General features: G+C 52.2%; 1 protein-coding gene across 1 annotated transcript; it reads left to right on the top strand.

The window, feature by feature from the left end:
- The first annotated feature begins 3,453 nt into the window (after positions 1-3,453).
- LOC144769384 (uncharacterized) lies at positions 3,454-4,323 on the top strand. The gene has a single exon (XM_078653440.1). The coding sequence runs from the start codon at positions 3,454-3,456 to the stop codon at positions 4,321-4,323; it is 870 nt and encodes a 289-aa protein (XP_078509566.1).
- Positions 4,324-19,404: the final 15,081 nt, after the last annotated feature.

The raw sequence follows: 19,404 nt of genomic DNA, 5'->3' as shown, positions 1-19,404 counted from the left end.
CCTGTGAGTTTATTTTCTTCACTAGATTCATGGTGCCGCTGCTCTCCACATTAGGCAGTGCAGGCCTCGCTTCAGGTACATTTACATACAGAGCTTTTTGCCCTCATGTACGCAGTCTCCTATTATGGCCATACACTGATGGGATCCTCCCATCTCTCTTAGGGGTCCCGACATTTCTAGGTTCTGAAGAGACGCTACATCCTAAACAGGGTCGAAACGCTGTCAACAGTTAACAAAGGCGATACCATAACTCAGCATTCTATAAAGTGTTGTTCAATACATCGCACATTTTCCGATGGTCACCCAATGTTTTATAGTGAAACCTTTCACATATGTCACATAATATGTCACAATTAGCCTAGGTTTCAAAGTTGTTTCACTGGGACACCTTTCACTATTGTTTATTTACTATTTGCTGTAAAAATATTACGTTTATTGCCAAACACTATGTATGTAATGTTTAGTTTTCCTGCTTACTATATAAACAACTGCACAAATTGACTGCATCCTCGGTGTGTATGGTGAGCTTTCTTTTTGACATCAATCCAACCCTCTACATTGCCATTGTGCACACTTTATTAGAAAAAAAATGATGTGTTCTCAGCCTGCAGCTGTTTGTATTGTTAATTGACATTTATATAGAGCACACTCTGTCATGAATATGGCGTCCGTGGAGTCACTTTCATGTCCAGATGTATTCAAGTTCTTAACCGTCCTCAAAGTGGACCCAAGATAATGCTCCATCTCCTTCCACACAGCGTCGATGAAAGCCCTGCATCCCTGTTAGCGCCGCATTAATGAACGTCCTGCATCTCTTACCACTCATCATCCCTGACTGCGCAGCATCAGTAAACATACTGCATGCCTGACTGCGCAGCATCACTGAACGACCTGCATCTCTTACCGTATATCATTCCTATCCACGCAGCATCACTAAACATCTTGCATCCCTGATCCTACAGAATCACAGAATATCCTGCATTCCTGTCCACGCTGCATCACCAAACGTCCTGCATCCCTGATAGAATCACTGAACGTCCTGCATCCCTGACCGCGCAGCATCCTTGACAGCGCAGCATCCCTGAATGTCCTGCATCCCTGACTACGGAGCACCTTGCCAAGGGCGAGTCTAGAAGAAGCACGCCCTTAGGACCCGGCACCCGGCCCCACCCCCAGTCATGTGGTCAGCGGCGGCCGGCTTGCCCAATGGGCGACCGGCCGCCAAGTACTTCCAGGTCAGGATGACGCACTTCCGGAGTGGCAGACGGCGGAGACCTTTGGCCTATTTAGGGTCAAGTCCCCGTGGCTTCGGTCTCTTTTCCCTCTGCCACTCCAGCCGGCTGATCTTGCGCCGTGTCCTCTCACCCCCCTCCACCTACTGGAATCCTGTTGTAACTCCCGTTGGATTGTCGAGGAAGAGTGGAGGCGGAGGTCGGGGACCCGGAGAATGGCGGCGAGGCTCACGAGCTGATCGATCCCAGGAGCGGAGACGGCAAAGACGAGCACAGCTGAGGCGAGGAACTGCCCATTACGTCAGGTAAGGAGTCGGGTGCCCGGGAGGCCTGCTGGCAGCCGTTGATTGCGGGAGGGGTTCTGAGGGTGTGTACGAGTTGCGGGTCTGTTCCAGCGGTCTGCGGCTGCCGGCGGGGCTCCGGTGGGACAGGCTCCTTCAAGGGCGACGTGGGCAGTGAGTCACGGGTACCGGGTGCGGGGGTTTGAGCAGGAGCACGTGGTCACGGGCAGCTGTGTTGCGCAGATGATAGGCGCGAGGCAAATGTTTGTGGAGATAAAAGCGCGCGATTACTAGCGCGATAGAAGGAGCAGCCGGGAGGGTATTTACTTGATTTCTGTTGCTAGGTGACCAGGAAAAATCGGCAACAGGCACGCGGCAAGCTGTATCAGGAGCTGTGTTGAGGCAATTAAAAGTAAATACAAGCGACCAATAAAAATAGTGAGTGCTGTTGCCAGTTAGACGAGGGAATAAACAAACAATGGCTCCTAAGAAGATAAGCCATAAAACGAAGGAGAATGAGGTTCTGTGATTTTGCGTGCTTTTAAAGTGCACGACTTTCTTTTCTAAACACGGGTTTTTACCATGCGTCGTGACTGCCATCTGGTGTTGCCTTTTACGTAGGCCTCAGAAGTTAGTCTGCGAGCAAAGCAGTCTGACCTTTTGTGGGTCATGTGTACATTAACTAAGGTTTCCTTCGTGCGCTGGAGTTAATTTCAGAAGCTGGCCTTTCACCTGGAATTGACCCTGCCAAGCCAATTTCCCTGCAAGATCGTTATCCACTTTCCCAATCACCATTCAAGACATTTGTTAACTTTTAAGTTTCTTTACGTTTCTGTTATCTTGCACACTATCTGAAACTACTTTTCTTTACTGTTTCTTCATTTCATGGGTTACGCTTTCAATTAAGGGTTTGTCCGGGCCTTCCAGATTATTATTTAGATATGCCTAAATATTAACTTGTGGGTTGGGACACTGTAAAATGAGCTTTACTATATGATGCTGTGTGATGTCATGTATTTTCTATTGGTTGAATTTTGGTGCAGGGGCGTGCATTTTAAAGGTACCTTTTTGTGTATAAATAGGGATGTCTCGCCTTAGTAAAATTGAGCAGTTTCTTGAGTTGTACACCGTGTTGTATTGCTGGGATTTCTGCTACTAGCTGCATCTAATAAATTTGATCTCTGACGCCACCTAGAAGTATTCTGTGTCTCTGTATACCAAGGCAAGGGAACCCAGAGGACTTTGGGCGTGTCCCTGGCGCCGCTGGGTACTTGAAATCTCAGTTCTTCAAGAAGGACCCCGAAATTGCACAGTTACTAAAACTAGTACTGGTGAAATTAAGCAAAGACCATGAGGAGAGCAGCGACGAGAGTGAATCCTCGCAGGAGGAACAGGCAGAGGGAGGTGTAGGAGAGCGCCCTCGCAGAGAAGGGGTGCCACCCAGGGCCACCTTCCCCCCATTAGTTAAGAAGCCCAGGGTACAACGGAAAGGGAAAGGGGGGGCAAAGCATAAGAGAAGTAGAGCCAGCCAGGATATAGGAGATTCATACGTGAGATCAGTAGGTCCCGTCCCCCCTCCAGAGGAGGATGTAACAGCCCCCCCACCCACACCGGCGTTACCACTGGCAGGCGCGCAAGGCGTAGATGCTAATCTGGGGGCAGGCCCAACAAAGGAGGTCCCCACGCCAGCGGATCCAGTGGGATCAGCACTGGCAGAGATAAGGGAGGCTTTGAAGGCGTTGGCACCAGCAAATGGTGCTGCCGCGATAATTGATGCGCCGGCCCCCCCACCGCCGCAACCATTGGTTTTGGTAGGGGGTGCGCAGGACCCTATGCCTGGCCTGTTGGCATCAGTAGCCTCCTTGGTGGGGCAGCGGGCGTCTCCGGCTGGGAACAATAAACCTAGCACTTTAGCGGCGGCCCCTTGGGTTTCCGCGCAGATGGCAGAGCAGGGTGCGCTAAATGAGATCCAGAAGCAGTTGGTTATCTTAGTTGAAACACGGAGTGCGAATCCCAGCGTGGCATCAGGAGCAAATCTCCCCGTGCCAGCAGTAATGACTATACCTTTAGGAGGTAAGGCATGCGAAACAACGAACAAGGGCCTAGAAGTGGGGGTAATGCCCGGTGCAGTGTACGGGAATCTGTTGTCCCAGTCAGGAATGTTAGCCACGCATGTTACTTTAGAGGTGAAGGAAAAAATTTGGAAGGGGGCGTATGTGGACATATTTGCCCTCATCAGATCCAAAAGGAGGGACGTGGAATACAAGGAGAGGGAGGGGAAGGAGGGCTCCTTCAGGGACAGGAAGATGAAAGTGGAAGAATCTTTGACTAATTGGCTGTTTGGTTTTCATATGTTTACAACGGTATTATTGGAGAAGAAACCTGAGTTGGCAATATCTTTGGTGTTTTACACGAATAAGATTGTGAAAGCGCATGCAACACATGGTGGGTCAGCCTGGTTAGACTATGATAGGGAATTCCGGTGGGCTAAGGAAGAGAACCCTAACATCGGGTGGGACCAGGTGGAAATAAACGCTTGGTTGGAGAATGTTAACGGGAGGGAGCATCACTCAAAACAGCCTTTTCGGACCTCCCAAGGAGGCCCGGGTGAGAAGAAGGGATCATGCTGGGCATTTAATAAAAAGGTGCGCACTTGGCCCCCGGGGCAGTGCAGATTTAGGCACGCATGCTCATTCTGTGGCCACTCCTCCCATCCTGAGTTCAAATGTAATAAGAAATCCAAGGAGCGTGGGGGGGGCAGGAGGCAGGGACATCAAGCCCGCACAGCCATAAGCTGCCCACGCCCGTAGACTTTGGGAGACTGATTTATTGGCTCAATCAGTATCCAGACTAGGCAGCGGCCAAGGTACTATTCGAAGGTTTTTCTGTTTGTTTTCGCATCCCCGCCTGGGGCGTCCCCCCTATCGATCAGTGCAACAATCTCCTTTCAGCTAGAATGCATCCCACAGTAGTGGCAAACAAAGTAGAGAAGGAGCGGGCCTTGGGCCGGGTCGCCGGCCCTTTCCCGGTTCCCCCTTTAGTGGGCTATGTATGTTCTCCTCTGGGAGTGGTACCTAAGAACGAACCCGGGCAGTTCAGAATGATTCATAACCTCTCAGCTTCTAAAGGGTCTTCAGTGAACAATTCCATTGATCCGGCATTATGTTCAGTGACTTACTCATCTTTTGATGACGCAGTACAAAAAGTGAGGGACCTTGGGCGGGGAGCTATGTTAGCCAAGACCGATATTGAGTCAGCCTTCCGCTTATTACCTGTACATACTGATTATCACCACCTTTTGGGCTTCCAGCTGCACCATCAATTCTACTATGACAGATGTAAGCCTATGGGGTGCGCAATATCTTGCAGATATTTTGAGACCTTTAGTTCCATGCAGCAGTGGGTTTTTTCGCACAGGACAGGATATAAGGAGGTGGTGCACTATTTGGATGATTTCATGGTTATGGGGCCTGCAGCTTCAGAGGCATGCGCCTGGGCCCTCAGCAAGTTGGTGGCAATGTCTCAAGAATTTGGGGTGCCCTTGGCACCAAGCAAGACAGTGGGCCCAGACACATGTATGTCTTTTCTAGGCATTGAAATTGACACAGTAGCAGGGGAATGTAGGCTGCCAATGGACAAGGTACAGGCGTTCTCCCAAGCAATTGACGCTACCTTGGCTGGCCCTAAGGTTACCCTGCACCAGCTACAGGTATTGGTGGGGCAGCTCAACTTTGCCCTGAGAATCATCCCCATGGGGCGCCCCTTTTCAAGGTCGATAGCCAGGGCAATGGTGGGCCTGACCCGCAAGCACCACTGCGTACGGCTGAGGGCGGAAGTAAAGGACGATCTCAGGGTGTGGCGCAGCTTCCTGAGCGATTTCAATGGAAGGGTGGTGTGGCCAGCGCCTCCAGTGTCCAGCACTGAGCTTGGCCTGTTCACTGACTCAGCGGGCAGCATAGGTTTTGGCGCAATGTTGGGCCCCTCCTGGTGCGGGGCGGAATGGCCAGCAGAGTGGCATGAGTCAGGCTTGACTAAGAACATAGCTTTCCTGGAACTCTTTCCTATTGTGGTAGCAGTCACAGTTTGGGTAGACCGCTTCAAAGACAGGGCGGTGGTCTTTTGGTCTGACAACATGGCGGTGGTGGAGGCAATTAACAGGCAGGGGGCTACTTGCAAGCATGTACTGAGGTTGTTGAAACATCTGGTGTTGGCATGCTTGAGACTGAACTTAACATTCAAGGTGGCGCATATCCCAGGGGTCGATAACCACGCTGCTGATGCTTTGTCTCTTTCCAAGTTGCAGGAATTCCGGAGTTTCCACCCGCAGGCAGAGGAGTGGATGACAGTGTTCCCTACGTCACTGTGGATAACTGGAGCCCCGCGCTAGCGGGGCTGGTAGGTGCCTCTCTGAGCGATTGCACCAAGAGAGCATACCAACAGCATGTTAATTCCTACAGGTCCTTCGTGGAGGAGGCTGGGGTGGCCCAGCTGTTTTCTCCTAAGGCGATCTATGGGTTTTTGCAGGCATTAAGTGAACAGGGCAGGGCAGTTTCTTATGCTAGGGCACACTTGTCAGCAATAGGTTTTTTCGCGAAACTGGCTGGCGAGCGGGACCCAGGATCCTCCTTTGTAGTCAGGAAGGCGCTGGCAGGGTGGGCAAGATTAGAGGGACTTAGGCGGGACCACCGGAGGCCGCTAGACATTTCTACTCTGATTAACATTGTGGAGTCCTTGCCCACAGTCTGTAGTTCACCTTTTGAGGGTGCATTGTTGGGGGCGGCATTTACACTGGCCTTCTATGGGGTCTTCCGACTGGGTGAAGTGGTAGGGGCTTCCAGATCTGATCATGAGGGTGGCCTGCCATTCAGGGACACTTTCTTATCCCCGGGAGGCCTGGAAGTAATTTTGAGAAGATCCAAGACTGATCGGGGGGTAAAGGGGCTACCATTCGCCTGCGACCAGCGCCCGGGATGGCGGCCTGCCCAGTAACCCGAATGCGAGCGTACTTGGCCCTGCGCCCAGCTAGGGGGGGGCAGGCCTTGTTCATCCACGAGAATGGGGATTGTTTGTCACAATACCAGTTCAAAGCAGTATTTGGGCTTGCCCTAGCAGGGCTGGGGTTAGGAGCGGCTGGGTACTCTTCTCATTCATTTAGGATTGGTGCGGCTATTTTAGCTGCGGGAGCAGGCCTCAAGAGCAGCGTGGTTAAAGGAGTGGGGCGCTGGTCTTCAGACTGTTACAAGAGATACGTGAGGCACGAATTGTTATGACAAATTGTTGATAACCCGTTGTGGACTGTGCTTGACTTTTCCATTTCTCTCCTCCGAATTAGTATGCCCGCGAAGGTGGTGTGGGTATTGGGGCACTCGTTCGTGCATCGCGCGACTCTGCGTTTACAGCAACGGCGAGTGGTGAAGCCGGCAGGCTTGAGCGGGACGGAATTCCTGTGGCGAGGCGTCGGGGGCATGCGAATTCGGCACCTGAGGCGGCTCGTGGAGGAGATAAAGGAACAGGAGGGGCACAAGTCCCCAGATTTGATTATCATTCACTTGGGAGGCAACAACATGGTGGACCGCGGACGCCTGGCAGTTAAAGAAGCTTTGCTTACAGAATTTGCATTGTTAGGGCGAGTTTTTCCATTGGCCAGGATTGCATGGTCTAGCATGATACCGCACAGGACATGGGGCCCGGGAGTTCGGACAAGGTCCTTGAATGTGTCAGTGAGGCGGCTCAATGGGGAGGTGGCGAAGTTGTGCTCAGTGAAGGGACGCTTGAGTCATATCCCGCACAGGATGATTTCTGGAGACGCCATGTATCACCACGATGGAGTGCATTTGTCGGACTTGGGCACAGACACTTGGATCAAGGGACTTTGGTCGTTTGTGCAGAACGCAGGTGGGGAGGGTGTCAGACCTGAGGGCCTTGGCCACCCTTGTGGCGGAAAAGAGACCTGCGAACAGTGAACATTGACTAACACAATGGACGGGAGTCGGCCTTGCGTACTCCCTAGGCCAGTACTGAGGGGGGAGATGGTAAGCTCTCCACTGGGAAAAAGTGACCACCGGCTGGGGAGGCTAGGGCGACAGATTACGAGCCTCCTGGGTCCCTGGGCAGCCTGGTGGTCGGGGGGTGGGCCCTGGAAATGGCGGACAAGGATCAGAGGTCAGGGCCCACCACTCCAGGGCGCAGGTGCGCGGCACCTTGCGTGGGATGCTTAGTTTGCGAGATGCGAGCCAGAGGGCCCCTTGGTGCTGGGGGTAGGATAATAATCGTGCAATCATGAAAGTCAATATTAAAAATGTGGTGTAAATATTAATTATGCATGTTATTTGCTTTTGTCATGTTTATGGACTGTTGTGATTAAACATGGCCGTTTTTAGCCCACTCAAATCTCTTGATGATTTAATTGTGGGGTTGTATGTCAGTTTAGGGGGAGGCGGGGACCATGCTGGGGGATCCGGGTCCTATGCCAAGCGCGAGTCTAGAAGAAGCGCGCCCTCAGGACCCGGCCCCCGGACCCACCCCCAGTCATGTGGTCAGTGGTGGCCGGCTTGCCCAATGGGCGACCGGCCGCCAAGTACTTCCGGGTCAGGATGACGCACTTCCGGGGTGGCAGAGGGCGGAGACCTTTGGCCTATTTAGAGTCAAGTCCTCGTGGCCTCAGTCTCTTTTCCCTCTGCCACTCCAGCCGGCTGATCTTGCGCCGTGTCCTCTCACCCCCCTCCACCTACTGGAATCCTGTGTAACTCCCACCCACCCGTCCCTTTGCTTAGTGGTTAGAGGGGGCGTGTTGCGGAAAAGAGACCTGCGATCAGTGAACATTGACTAACACAATGGACGGGAGTCCGCCTTGCGTACTCCCTAGGCCAGCACTGAGGGGGGAGACGGTAAGCTCTCCGCTGAGAAAAAGTGACCACCGGCTGGGGAGGCTAGGGCGACAGAGTACGAGCCTCTTGCGTCCCTGGGCAGCCTGGTGGTCGGGGGGTTGGCCCTGGAAATGGCGGACAAGGATCAGAGGTCGGGCCCACCACTCTAGGGCGCAGGTGCGCGACACCTTGCGTGGGATGCTCAGTTTGCGAGATGCGAGCCAGAGCGTCCCTTGGTGCTGGGGGTAGGATAATAATCGTGCAATCATGAAAGTCAATATTAAAAATGTGGTGTAAATATTAATTACAATGTAAGTGTCTAGCCTGCACACCCTGAGTAAAACCAATTAATCAAAATGTAAAATAGTTCAAACTAATGTTGGGAGCATCCCAGTTGTGAATTGTGCCCACAATTTTATGTAAATCAGCCCTGTAGAGACCTAGAAACAACCAGGTCGTACTGGGAGCTCTCCCTGTCCCTCAGGTTTCAAATCATTTCATCAAATTTATCGCAAATGTGGTCCCAATTTATACAATTAATAAACAATAATCCGCTTGTATTTCAGTACTGTTTAAAGTTTACTGATTCACTCCAGACATTTCAGTACTGTGAACGATTCAACGTATGAAGAAATCTAAACAGAAATTAATTTTGATGCGATACACTCTTCTCAATACATGTACGAACAATTATCAATGTAAAGAAAAGATAACGACATTATCTTTGGGATCACATTTGCGATAAATTTGATGAAATGATTTGAAACCCGAGGGACAGGGAGAGCTCCCAGTATGACCTGGTTGTTTCTAGGTCTCTACAGGGTAAATATTAATTATGCATGTTATTTGCTTTTGTCATGTTTATGGAATGTTGTGATTAAACATGGCCTTTTTTTAACCCACTCAAATCTCTTGATGATTTAATTGTGGGGTTGTATGTCAGCTTAGGGGGAGGCGGGGACCATGCTGGGGGATCCGGGTCCTATTGCTTGCAGAGCATCACTGAATGTCCTGCATCGCTGACCGCAAAGCATCACTAAACCTCCTGCATCTCTGACAGCGCAGCATCACTCGACGTCCTGCATCCCTGACCGCGCAGCATCACTAAACGTCCAGGGTTAGTTTAGTCTGAGGAATACAAATGTGTTCTAGGAAGTGCCCTCGCCGAGTTGTGCAGCACTCTGCAGGGTATTAGTTAAAATACATTTGTAATTTCATTTTTAAACGCGCATAATGCATAACGTTCCCAATTTCCTCTAATCATGCTTCTTATGTGCCTCTGTCCATCTTCTTCGTAGAGAAGTTTTGCCCTTGGTCTGATACTAAAGAGGTCAAGGGTATCTTTGTAAGGCCAGGGTTATTATGTCACTAATAAAAAAGACCATTTAAAGAAAAAAGAAGCAACTCCTGTCCTCAGAGAACTTTCTCCCACCACGAGACAACGCCTGGAATACAAGCCAGCTGCTGAACTCTTAGAGAACATCTGGCTCCCGACAAAACCCCGTGCACCTCAGCCAGTCCCTATGCTTTCCGGCCATGACCTCATGCAACCCAAGACAACTCCATTCGCCATGCTACAATTCCGTGAATCCGAGACACCCCGTGAGCCTTGTAACAAAAAATCATCCGCTGTATCATTGTGCGCTGAGAAGACCTCTTCTCCCAAACTAGTGCATGTCACGAGACCCTCTTCCACCCTGAGATAGCCCGATGAAGCCAGAAGCAACGCCATGCGCTCGAGACAACCTCGTGCACTTAGAGGCGATCCCCTGTGCACAGTGCATTTCCAGAAGTCCCACGAGATGCAGGGCCATGCTTCCTGAGACAACCCCATGCCCGTCGAGACGATGGCCTACATGCCCAGTCTATGTGTAAATGTAAATGTAGTTGAGCTTATATCGCACAGCTACCCGCAGTGGGTTTCCTGGCGCTTGCTTAGGGAACCCTTCCTGGTATTCCCCTGTGAGATAGCAGGGTATCCACAAGGTGAAAGTCAGGCATCCCGCTCGAGGGGCCGTTGTGGAGATTAAGCAAGCTATTGCCCAGAGTCGCAGAGTGTGAACCCGTGAGTCGAGGAGGCACCGGGGCGAGAATTATCGAGTCCGTGGAATTTTTAGCCCAAGACCCCGCCGAGGCGGGGAATTGAACCCTGGTCCAGTACCGATCTCAGCTTCCGGGTCTGCTGCCTCTAACCCTGAGCCACACTTCTCCACGTCTACCCCGTGCACCCCGAGCCACTCCTACATCCCGAGGTGCCTCCGTGTACCCCGAGCCTCTCCTACAACCCGAGGTGCCTCCGTGCACCCCGAGCCTCTCCTACACCCCGAGGTGCCTCCACGCACCCCGAGCCTCTCATATACCCCTAGGTGCCTCCACGCACCCCGAGCCTCTCATACACCCCGAGGTGCCTCAATGCACCCTGAGCCTCTCATACACCCCGAGGTGCCTCCGTGCACCCTGAGCCTCTCCTACACCCCGAGGTGCCTCCACGCACCCCGAGACTCTCTCATACACCCGAGGTGCCTCCATGCACCCTGAGCCTCTCCTACACCCCGAGGTGCCTCCACGCACCCCAAGACTCTCTCATACACCCCGGGGTGCCTCCGTGCACCCTGAGCCTCTCATACACCCCGAGGTGCCTCCGCGCGCCCGAGACTCTCGCATACACCCCGAGATGCCTCCGTGCACCCCAAGCCTCTCATACACCCTGAGGTGCCTCCACGCACCCCGAGACTCTCATACACCGAGGTGCCTCTACGCACCCCAAGACTCTCCTACACCCCAAGGTTCCTCCGAGCACCCGAGACTCTCGCATACACCCCGAGGTGCCTCCGTGCGCCCGAGACTCTCTCATACACCCCGATGTGCCTCCAAGCACCCCAAGCCTCTCATACACCCTGAGGTGCCTCTGTGCACCAGAGACTCTCGCATACACCCCGAGGTGCCTCCGTGCACCCCGAGATTCTTGCATACACCCAGAGGTGCCTCCGCACGCCTGAGACTCTCGCATAGAGCCCAAGGTGCCTCCACGCGCCCCGAGCCTCTCATACACCCCGAGGTGCCTCCACGCACTCCGAGCCTCTCATACACCCCGAGGTGCCTCCACGCGCCCCGAGCCTCTCCTACACCCTGAGGTGCCTCCACGCACCCGGAGCCTCTCATACACCCTGAGGTGCCTTCACGCACCCTGAGACTCTCTCATACACCGCGAGGTGCCTCAGTGCACCCCGAGCCTCTCATACACCCCAAGGTGCCTCCACACACCCCGAGTCTCTCATACACCCTGAGGTGCCTCCACGCACCCCGAGCCTCTACGCCCCGAGGTGCCTCCACGCACCCCGAGACTCTCTCATACACCCCGAGGTGCCTCCTTGCACCCTGAGCCTCTCATACACCCGAGGTGCCTCCACGCACCCCGAGACTCTCATACACACCGAGGTGGCTCCACGCACCCCGAGACTCTCCTACACCCCGAGGTGCCTCCACGCGCCCGAGACTCTCGCATGCACCCCGAGGTGCCTTCGTGCACCCCATGCCTCTCATACACCCCGAGGTGCCTCCCGCACCCCGAGACTCTCCTACACCCTAGGTGCCTCCGCACACCCGAGACTCTCATACACCCCGAGGTGCCTCCACGCACCCGGAGACTCTTGCATACACCCCGAGGTAACTCCGCACACCCGAGACTCTCCTACACCCCGAGGTGCCTCCGCACGCCCGAGACTCTCGCATACACCCTGAGATGCCTCCGCGCGCCTGAGACTCTTGCATACACCCCGAGGTGCCTCCGCGTGCCTGAGACTCTTGCATACACCCCGAGGTGCCTCCACGCACCCCGAGACTCTCCTAAACCCCGAGGTGCCTCCGCGCACCTGAGACTCTCGCATACACCCCGAGGTGCCTCTGCGCGCCCGAGACTCTCGCATACATCCCGAGGTGCCTCCACGTGCCCGAGCCTCTCATACACCCCGAGGTGCCTCCAGGCGCCCCTAGCCTCTCATACACCCCGAGGTGCCTCCACGCACCCCGAGACTCTCATATACACCCCAAGGTGCCTCCACGGGCTCCGAGCCTCTCATACACCCCGAGGTGCCTCCACGCACCCCGAGACTCTCATATATCGAGATGTGCCTCCGCGCACCTCGAGCCTCTCATACACCCCGAGGTGCCTCCATGCGCCCGAGACTCTCGCATACACCCCGAGGTGCCTCCACATGCCCTGAGACTCTCTCATACACCCCGAGGTGCCTCCACGCGCCCCGAGCCTCTCATACACCCCAAGGTGCCTCCACACGCCCCGAGCCTCTCAAACACCCCGAGGTGCCTCCACGCACCCCAAGCCTCTCATACACCCCGAGGTGCCTCCACGCACCCCGAGACTCTCTCATACACCCTGAGGGACCTCCGTGCACCCTGAGCCTCTCATACAGCCGAGGTGCCTCCACGCGCCCCGAGCCTTTCATACACCCCGAGGTGCCTCCATGCACCCCGAGCCTTGCATACATCCTGAGGTGCCTCCATGCACCCTGAGACTGTCTTATACAACCCCGAGGTGCCTCCGTGCACCCCGAGCCTCTCATACACCCCGAGGTGCCTCCACGCACCCTGAGACTCTCATACACCCCGATGTGCCTCCATGCACCCCGAGCCTCTCCTACACCCCTAGGTGCCTCCGCGCGCCCGAGACTCTCCAATACACCCCGAGGTGCCTCCGTGCACCCCGAGCCTCTCATACACCCCGAGGTGCCTCCCGCACCCCGAGACTCTCCTACACCCCGAGGTGCCTACGCGCGCCCGAGACTCTCATACACCCCGAGGTGCCTCCCGCACCCCGAGACTCTCCTACACCCCGAGGTGCCTACGCACGCCCGAGACTCTCATACACCCCGAGGTGCCTCCATGCACCCCGAGACTCTTGCATACACCCGAGGTGCCTCCGTGCGCCCCAGACTCTCGCATACACCCTGAGATGCCTGCGCGCGTCCGAGACTCTTGCATACACCCCGAGGTGCCTCCGCGCACCCGAGACTCTTGCATACACCCCGAGGTGCCTCCACGCACCCCAAGACTCTCCTACACCCCGAGGTGCCTCCGCGCGCCCAAGACTCTCGCATACACCCGAGGTGCCTCCGCGCGCCCGAGACTCACGCATACACCCCGAGGTGCCTCCACGCGCCGCGAGCCTCTCATACACCCCAAGGTGCCTCCACGCACCCGAGACTCTCTCATACACCCAGAGGTGCCTCCGTGCACCCGAGCCTCTCATACACCCCGAGGTGCCTCCGTGCACCCCGAGCCTCTCCTACACCCTGATGTGCCTCCGCGCACCCGAGACTCTCGCATACACCCCGAAGTGCCTCCGTGCACCCTGAGCCTCTCATACACCCCGAGGTGCCTCCGTGCACCCCGAGCCTCTCATACACCCCGAGGTGCCTCTGTGCACCCCGAGCCTCTAATACACCCCGAGGTGCCTCCACGCACTCCGAGACTCTCTCATACACCCCGAGGTGCCTCCGCGCGCCCAAGACTCTCGCATACACCCCGAGGTGCCTCCGCGCACCCCGAGCCTCTCATACACCCCGAGGTGCCTCCATGCACCCCGAGCCTCTCATACACCCTGAGGTGCCTCTACGCACCCCGAGACTCTCCTACACCCCGAGGTGCCTCCGTGCACCCCGAGCCTCTCATACACCCCGAGGTGCCTCCGTGCACCCTGAGCCTCTCATACACCCCGAGGTGCCTCCGCGCGCCCGAGACTCTCGCATACACCCCGAGATGCCTCCGCGCACCCCGAGCCTCTCATACACCCCGAAGTGCCTCCGTGCACCCCGAGCCTCTCATACACCGTGAGGTGCCTCTACGCACCCCGAGCCTCTCATACACCCCGAGGTGCCTCAACGCGTCCGAGACTCTCGCATACACCCCGAGGTGCCTCCGCGTGCCCGAGACTCGTGCATACAACCCTAGGTGCCTCCGCGCGCCCCGGCTCTACTCTCAGCGCTTGCATTCCACAGTTTCAAAGAACTGGCCCAGCTCACTGGTGCAGATGTAACAAATGGCCGCCTTCACTTGCCAGCACTGTAATCTGGAGCTAATTGCGCCATTACTCCATTCTGCAAAGGAGCGGCGATAAAACACTGCCGACCTGACAGCAAACCCAGTTCAGATAAAATCAAGGCGAAATAATGAACTTGATTCAGACATTAATTATTAAATGAAATGACGAGGCAGTTTTGAGCCTTTCTGCAGTTCGTCTTCCCATCAACACTCCATAATAAAGTAATTGGGTAATTAGTGACACAGTGCATGCTGAGATTGAGTTTTATTTTAGCACCGAGTTTGATTTCTCTTTCTGTTCCGCGCATGTGAGAAGCCTGCTGGTTATTAGCAAAAGTGCAATGACTGATTTAGTAGCAATGAAACACTGATGGGCTATTTTAGGACGGGAGAAGTGTAGGAGGCATGAAGAGAGAGGGGGGAGGGGATGCAGGAACCGCAGAGAGAAGGGCGTGGCACAGTAAAGGAGGGAGAGACAGCAGCAACTGTGCAAGGGGGAGGGTGAAAGACACCCTACAGCCAGCACCTGTAGGGTGACCACTTGGCATGGAGGCACGTTCTGGACTAGACTGTAAAAATTCAGTACAAAGGGTGAAATTTCAGAACACAAATCCAAGAAGAATGCCATATCTCACTACTCCATCAGTGGGTTTACTTACTACTTTTTTATATTGCACACTTTCTTCACTGTGCTCTGTTTGTGACTACAAGCAGGTTGCACGTTATTTCCTGGTTCAATCTTAAATGTATGCCCTTGAGCATGGTGTCAAGGGCATACCACCCACCCAAATCTACCCAACCTTTCTTGGAGAGAAAGCAACAGAAAACATTTGATTATCTTTCTAAACATTTTAAAACCATGGCAAACAGTTTGAGAAACACTAAGGTAAGTGACTTTTTGAGCTTTTGCTAAAGAATGCAAGTAGTGCAAAAACATCTGTCTCACTGCGCCCTCTACTAGGCATCACACCTAAAACAAATTAAGGGGGATAGAAAGGGAGCACATACAATATTTTGAAAATCTCATGAGTACTCCATGATCTTCATACAGGGGTGTGTCAAACAGTGAACCACCATGTGCTGCACAGTTCACCATTACCCATTGTGTTACCCATTGTGTAGCATGTCCCCACCAATGGCATAGTGTACAAGACTTTGTAACAGGTGTTGAACAAGACAGACTGCACGTTTCTATGCTTGTTTGCAATATAAGGCAACAAGCAAACGTTGGATTTTTTTTTATCTATGCCGTCCCATAGTGGTCTTTGATGTTCTGCAGGCATGGCGATGCAATTTGAAATGGGGCTAGGCAGTGGGGATTACAGTGTGGGGTGGCCAGTGACCTATGCAAAAGGAAGTCGTGCTCATATAGAATAAAACATTATGTTTAGACCTTTGGGCTATTTTAAGCAAGATAGCTCCGCAGATTTGGGCTGAAATGTGTAGTTTGGAAACTTGCACATACAAGGAGCATAGCCCAGCAGGGTCAATTCAGCCTTTTATTCTCCCCACAACAGCATAATTAGTGGGGCTGTGTTTTCTAAAAATGACTTGAAGCAGTGAGGTACTGGGTTTTTTCAGAACCAGTACCAAACCGGTAACCCAGCGGTGCCAGGGTGCACCCAAAGACCTCGGGTACTTTCCTGATTCAGACCACAGAAACTCAGAGTCTTCTAGGTGAAGTCAAGGATCGATTTTATTGGCTGCAACCAAGAAACAAGCGTCCTAGAAGTACAACACACGGGATGTATATTCTCAGGAGACTGCTCAATCCTACAAAGTCAGGCTTCTCTTTTTATACAAAATATTGTGCTTTAGGCAAACATTCTTCGAATTTACAGTATACTATTCACATATTTTCGTTACAAAGGAAAAGCAGAGTCATGATGACAGCCCACATTTCAGTTCGTCCAGCCCACAACAAATCATCCGGCAAGGCCCAACATTTCATCAGGTATCGGTGGACCCCCAATAAAAATGGGCACCTCCCCATCATAAAGCAAGTGAGAGAAAAAAGAGCAGGGACAGGTGTGAGCCAGATTCGGCAGGGTGTGTGCGATGAAATAGGTTTATGGCCTGTTGTGCCTTGATGCTATCTCATTCGGCCACTGGGAGAGGAACTGACCAAACAGGTTCGGCCTGGGGCAATGGTTCCAACTTGCCCAGGTCACAGGAAAGTCAATTAAGGTGTATGTGTCCTTTGGAATCGAATTTAGCTGTATCATAAGCCTATGTAAAGGGCAACTCACAAAATGGCTGCCGTATACAAAATGGAAGCCAAGGGTTCAGAATGAGAATGACGATTTCGAGGTGAAATCGTCACTGGAATATGGCGAAAATACTTGTACATAGTGTACTCGTCATTTTCGATCTTTTGATACTAAATTCGTCATGTTACGACGAAGTTTTATTCTCAAGTCCAGAATTTTCAGAACCACAGCAGTTCTGGTGAGCCTGCAAGATACAAGGCCAGAGTGATGGCATTGCACCATTTTCCACTCTGACATTTTGGTGACTACCAAGATATTTTGTTGGGCCAGGTATGTTCCTTGCATGGTACACATGTGTGCTCTCCTGTCCGGAGTTCCCATCTGCATGTATTTCTGGCAACATGCCTTTTTATTTTGGCCCTGGCATCACGTTAACCTAAGCATGTGTGCAGAGGCCTAGGCCGGTCACTGTCCATGAGACCTCACGCAAGACAAAGCATATTTGAACTGTAGTACCAAATCACTGCGCCTAATTTATGCTACTCCTGATTACTCGCCATAAGGTAACCCAGAACCAGGGAGAGCACCGTGGATCCCGACTGTAGTGTAGCGTATAGTATTTAGTACAAATGCGTGATTAAAGTTTTTTAAATCTTGTAAAGATAACCACTCAGCTGGACAGCAAGTTTATGGTGTCTGTTGGTACATTGTTGAGTTCTGAGCTGCCTCCCTGAGAATCCTGTAACTGCTCGCCAGTGCTTCGCTGAGGTTCAAGTGCAGAAGTATGGCCGTTGGCCAAGTCTGCAGAGCTGCAATAGAATGGACCCTGGCCCAACAGTGGCAAATGACCTCAATCCCCATGGCAAAGGCCTAGTAGCTCCTGCCTGCCCATATGGCCCTCCAAACAGGGTCTGACAACAGGGCTGTCAGGCAAGGAGTATTTTAATCCTGCTGTGGCATGGCTGCAGTACATTTCATAGCTGATAGTCAGAGCTGTATATGGGGGCTGGATGGCCTGTTCCACTTGCCTGGCTAAAGCAGTGTAGAGAATACATTTTTGAGGGTCTTTGAAAAATCATAGAAGCATGAAAGGGAAAGATGTATTTGTAACAGCCTGTGACACTAGACTGTCTGTACAATAATTGCGTGCGTAGAAACAAGGCAGAGCAGATGGTGTGGACCACAGTCTCACACCTCATGTCAGGATCCGAGGTATCCACAACTTGTCTGCGTTCTCACAGCACCAATAAGGCCTGACTGCTGAACAAGAGCGTGCGTCAGGGACTCGACATTCATTTCAGAACTGGGAGCCGGGACCTCAACACAAAGGGAATTAAAGAGGCTGTTGCTAAGAAATGGATACATAAGGAAGGGAAGATCCTGGTGGGACACTTCCTAAAATCAGAAAAATTGGGCCCTCCACGAGAATCAGAAAGTACTGAGTACCTTGAGAGTCGTCTCAGCAAAGAGGCCAGAAATAGAAGAGACACTGTCAATTGGTTGAAGAAGCAGCACCCCTCACCCCCCCCCCCCTCCCCCCAGGGAACGCTGCTGGTGCAATGGTCTGTTGGTGGTGCTTGTGGATCGTGGGCAAGGACCAGGTCCCTCGGAAGGTTTGGCCCTGGGCAATTGTCTACTCAAACCAAGAGCAAACTAGAGGGCTGACTCATCCCTAAATGTTAAAGGACATTCTGAATCTTCACAATACTTGGGATGTCAATTACACAGCAAACAAAATGTAAGAACATGATAAAGACTTTAAAATGTAGAAAGTGTTTCCTTAATATATGAAAGTGTTTCAGCTTAGCACATTAGATCGCAACGCTACATTGACATTTATTTGTAGTGAAAGTTTCTAACCATGAACATCGAAACATTTATTAACACTCTCTCCTGACAACGCCATGATTGAACAAAGTAAACCAGTTGTGTAGTGTCCCTTACGTCATGGCCAATATTATTGTTATGGATGGTGAAACATGACAGGTTATTAAAGCGTATATAAGTGAGGTTTCTTTCTTGATCTGAATTACTTGAAGGTGCTTTTAAATGTCACTATTAAGTAAATTAGACACATGAATTACATTTATTTTAGACCTCACAATTTAGGCACGTGAGGAAGCAGGGATTTGAACCAGGATTTCCTAGTTACATGTAGTTCAGTTAGGCCACTGACTAGAAGAATTTCTCTTTCTTAATCCTGTTAAACACCAGACAACAGTGGTTTTGTACAATTCTGCCAAATGAATAGTACATTGTGTTACAGAAATACAGATCACAGATTATGCTGACATAATATCTAAAAGAAAAAAGTACATAGTGACGGTAAGGGAAGGCAGGACACCCTATGCTAATATAACAGGCTTCCTCGCATTTTCATAGGTATTCAACAAACTTGAAGTGTGCATTAACACAGTATAGGTACTGTGATCCTGAGTGCATTAGAGGTGAGGCAGTGAGCATGAAGGCAGGGTCAAAGGCATGGCTAAAAAGAACATTTTGTGTAACTACTTTGTTGATCCTTCACCAACAGATAACTGCATATAAAAAACACATATCTTTAATGAAAAATAAATGCAAGATAAATTAATGAGTGGGAAAGGCACTACTTCATGCTTTCAAACCCTGCAGTGGCAGCTGGCAACCTTTGAAAGTGGGGAGGTGAGTGAAGTGCCCCACCACTTCCCCCAAAAACGAAATAAAGCACCCCCTCTCTCCAAAAGCCCACAATTAAACATCTCCTCCCAAAAGCCCAAAA

Source organism: Lissotriton helveticus, chromosome 7 (genome assembly GCF_964261635.1).
Source record: "Lissotriton helveticus chromosome 7, aLisHel1.1, whole genome shotgun sequence".
Classification (NCBI taxonomy): Eukaryota; Metazoa; Chordata; class Amphibia; order Caudata; family Salamandridae; genus Lissotriton; species Lissotriton helveticus.
This window is presented reverse-complemented; position numbering and strand designations above follow the sequence as displayed.